The sequence below is a fragment of the Podarcis pityusensis genome (assembly GCF_964106645.2).
Source record: "Podarcis pityusensis genome assembly, chromosome: 13".
NCBI lineage: Eukaryota > Metazoa > Chordata > Lepidosauria > Squamata > Lacertidae > Podarcis > Podarcis pityusensis.
In genome coordinates this window covers 46,197,786-46,200,666 of record NC_138038.1, presented here as the reverse complement: position 1 = coordinate 46,200,666, position 2,881 = coordinate 46,197,786, and the positions used below count along the sequence as shown (strand labels likewise).

Here is a 2,881-nt window from a genome sequence, read left to right as displayed (position 1 = left end):
TTTTCTACATCGATCAAGTGCTATTTGTTATTGAACCAACAAGGTGGTTGCAGCACAATGGGGTGAGTGGTGAGCCAGTGACCCATATTTTCATTGATTGTGCAAAGTTATTGGTCAACTGCAAAAGCTTTACCCAATTGATAGTCCAGTCATGCCACTAAAGGAACTGAGTGGCAATGTTCGAAAATCTTACAGCAGAAAACAAAAGGAATTAAGTATATGCTTTACTTCATCTCCATCGATTGCTGTAACTTTTATGTGTGAATGTTTTGAGGTTCTAAACAGCACCGTGTCTTCAGAGCCACAATCTCACACCTTCTTTAAAAATAATAATAATGAAGTATACACTTAATCCAGATCATTAAATGAATATATTTTTTTACAGAGCCATATAAGGTTTTCTGCCCAAATTGCAAAACTAAATCTGAAATGCAGTTTGCAATCTGGATTTGACCTTTTATTTTTCTTGAGTCCAAATCTGACATTTTAAATTATAATTTCAAAATCCCTAAAGTTCACTTTAAAGTGAAATCATATAGTTCAATTATCTACATGTGTGGAGATGTAAGGAATATATGGAGAATTATGAGTTTTGTTCTCCTTAGAAGGAAGGCTAAAGTGGTATAGCGAGACAGGGCTTATTATCATAGATTCATAAAATTGTAGTGTTGGAAGGAATCAGAAGGGTTATTAGTCCAGCACTCAGCAATGCAGGAACCCTGACTCTTTTCCAGAGAATGTAATTATTTCTTTGTGCTGTATATATGGATAGTTACAGAGGACAATTTTTCTTTGGAGACTAATAGCATGGGTGGATATTGCCATTGCATCTGCTTATGAGCATTTCTATTGGCCTTTAAGATCTGTGAATTGGGTATGTGCCAATAGGTAGAATCTAGGGATAGGGAAGCAACCCAATTCAGTTCATGTTAAAATGCAAGCTTACTACACTTTCTGAAACAGTACATGACCCAAAACACAGCCGTCCTTCATAATCTGTGTTTCTCCCAATTTAGCAATGCCATTCTCCAGTCAAAGTAAAAAAATTCCTTCCTGTAGCACCTTAAAGACCAACTAAGTTAGTTGGTCTAACTTAGTTGGTCTTTAAGGTGCTACAGGAAGGAATTTTTTTACTTCGACTATGGCAGACCAACACGGCTACCCATCTGTAACATTCTCCAGTCAAGTAAAACATACAATAATGCATATAGTGGGGAGAAGTGAGCATGAAAATTTATATCTTTAAAAAGCATGCAAAATTGGTTTTGAAATGTGAAGAGGCTAGATAAATGAGAAACAGAGAGAACCAGAAATTGACAGATTCACCCATCCCTAATAGAATCACCTTCTAGATAGAGCATCTCTCTGACCCAGTTTTGTAACTCTTTCCTATGTTTTAATGCAGGTGATGATGGAAAACCAAACAGTTGTGGTCGAATTTATTTTACTGGGCTTCCCCAGCATCCAAAAGGTGCGAATTCTAGTGTTTGTGGGTGTCTTGGTGATCTACACCTTGACTGTCACTGGGAATATTGTCATCGTGGCCACTGTAGTCCATGACACCACTCTACATAAGCCAATGTACTTCTTCCTTGGAAACCTTTCATTCTTAGGAATCATCTATGTGACTGCGACCATACCCAAACTGCTGGCCAACTTACTTTCAATCAAGAAATCAATCAGCCTAGCTGGTTGCAAAGCTCAAGCATTCTCCCATTTTTTCCTGGGGGCCACCGAATTCTTCCTTCTCACCGCCATGGCGTATGATCGCTACATGGCTATTTGCCACCCTCTCCACTACCATGCCATCATGAGCAGTAAGGTTTGTGTTCAGCTGGCTTGTGGCTCTTGGCTTGGTGGCTTGATGACGGTCTTGGTGCAGACGATTCTAGTGTTCCGCCTGCCTTTCTGTGGCCCCAATATCATCAATCACTTCTACTGCGACGTTGGACCATTGCTGAAACTGGCTTGCACCGACACTCGCCCCATAGAGTGGATCGTCTTCATCGTGGCCACCATTGTGGTCTTCTGCAATTCCCTGATGACGGTGGTTTCGTACATCTTCATCATCTCCACCGTGATGAGAATCCCGTCAGCCTCTGGGAGGCAGAAAGCTTTCTCCACTTGCATTGCTCACTTGATGGTTGTCATCATGCTGTATGGGGCAATCATCTTTATCTATGTCAGGCCAAGCGGACATGCCTCTTTGGGTTGGAACAAGCTGGTATCCCTCCTAAACACCCTAGTCACTCCACTGCTGAACCCTTTCATATATACACTCAGGAACAAGGAAGTGAAAGATGCCCTGAAAAAGGGATTCACCAGGAATAAAGTATTTGAGGACAACAAATGGTAAATGAAAGGAGGATTATGTACAATGTGGATGGGATTGGGTCTAGTGGAACTTTTCACTGGGAGATGTACAGAACTCAGAGATCGCATCTGATCAACCCAGATACTTGTGCTATTTTCCCCAGGTATGGAGGTGTCAGTTTATAATGGACAAGAAATGGATAATGAACAGTAGGCACCTGAGGTTTAGGGAATATACTTTTACTGGGGGGGGGGGGGAATACACATGTGCTATGCCTGAGAAATGGGACATTAGATCTTAGCACCTTCATATACATACCCACTGTGACTATGAACTCAGTTAGGTGGCATTGGGCAACTCACTCATAGCTCAGCATGGTCCCTTTTCATGAAATGGGGACTTACTTTATAGAGATGTTTCGAAACTAGGTGAGAAATTAAAGATTGGGAACTACAAAATGTGGGCAGAATAAATTTGTGGCAGAAGCGTAAGTAATAGTTCGAATTTTCATGTACAGTTGGATTTTTATTTTTTTTTAAAAAAGAAATCATCAAATTGTGTTGGATT

General features: G+C 40.5%; 1 protein-coding gene across 1 annotated transcript; it reads left to right on the top strand.

Moving 5' to 3' along the window:
- Window positions 1–1,756: 1,756 nt before the first annotated feature.
- LOC308461931 (olfactory receptor 6X1-like) lies at window positions 1,757–2,356 on the top strand (the record flags this gene model as incomplete). The annotated part of the gene is made up of 1 exon (XM_080979100.1): window positions 1,757–2,356. The coding sequence occupies one exon, from the start codon at window positions 1,757–1,759 to the stop codon at window positions 2,354–2,356; it is 600 nt and encodes a 199-aa protein (XP_080835226.1).
- Between the last annotated feature and the right edge of the window lie 525 nt (window positions 2,357–2,881).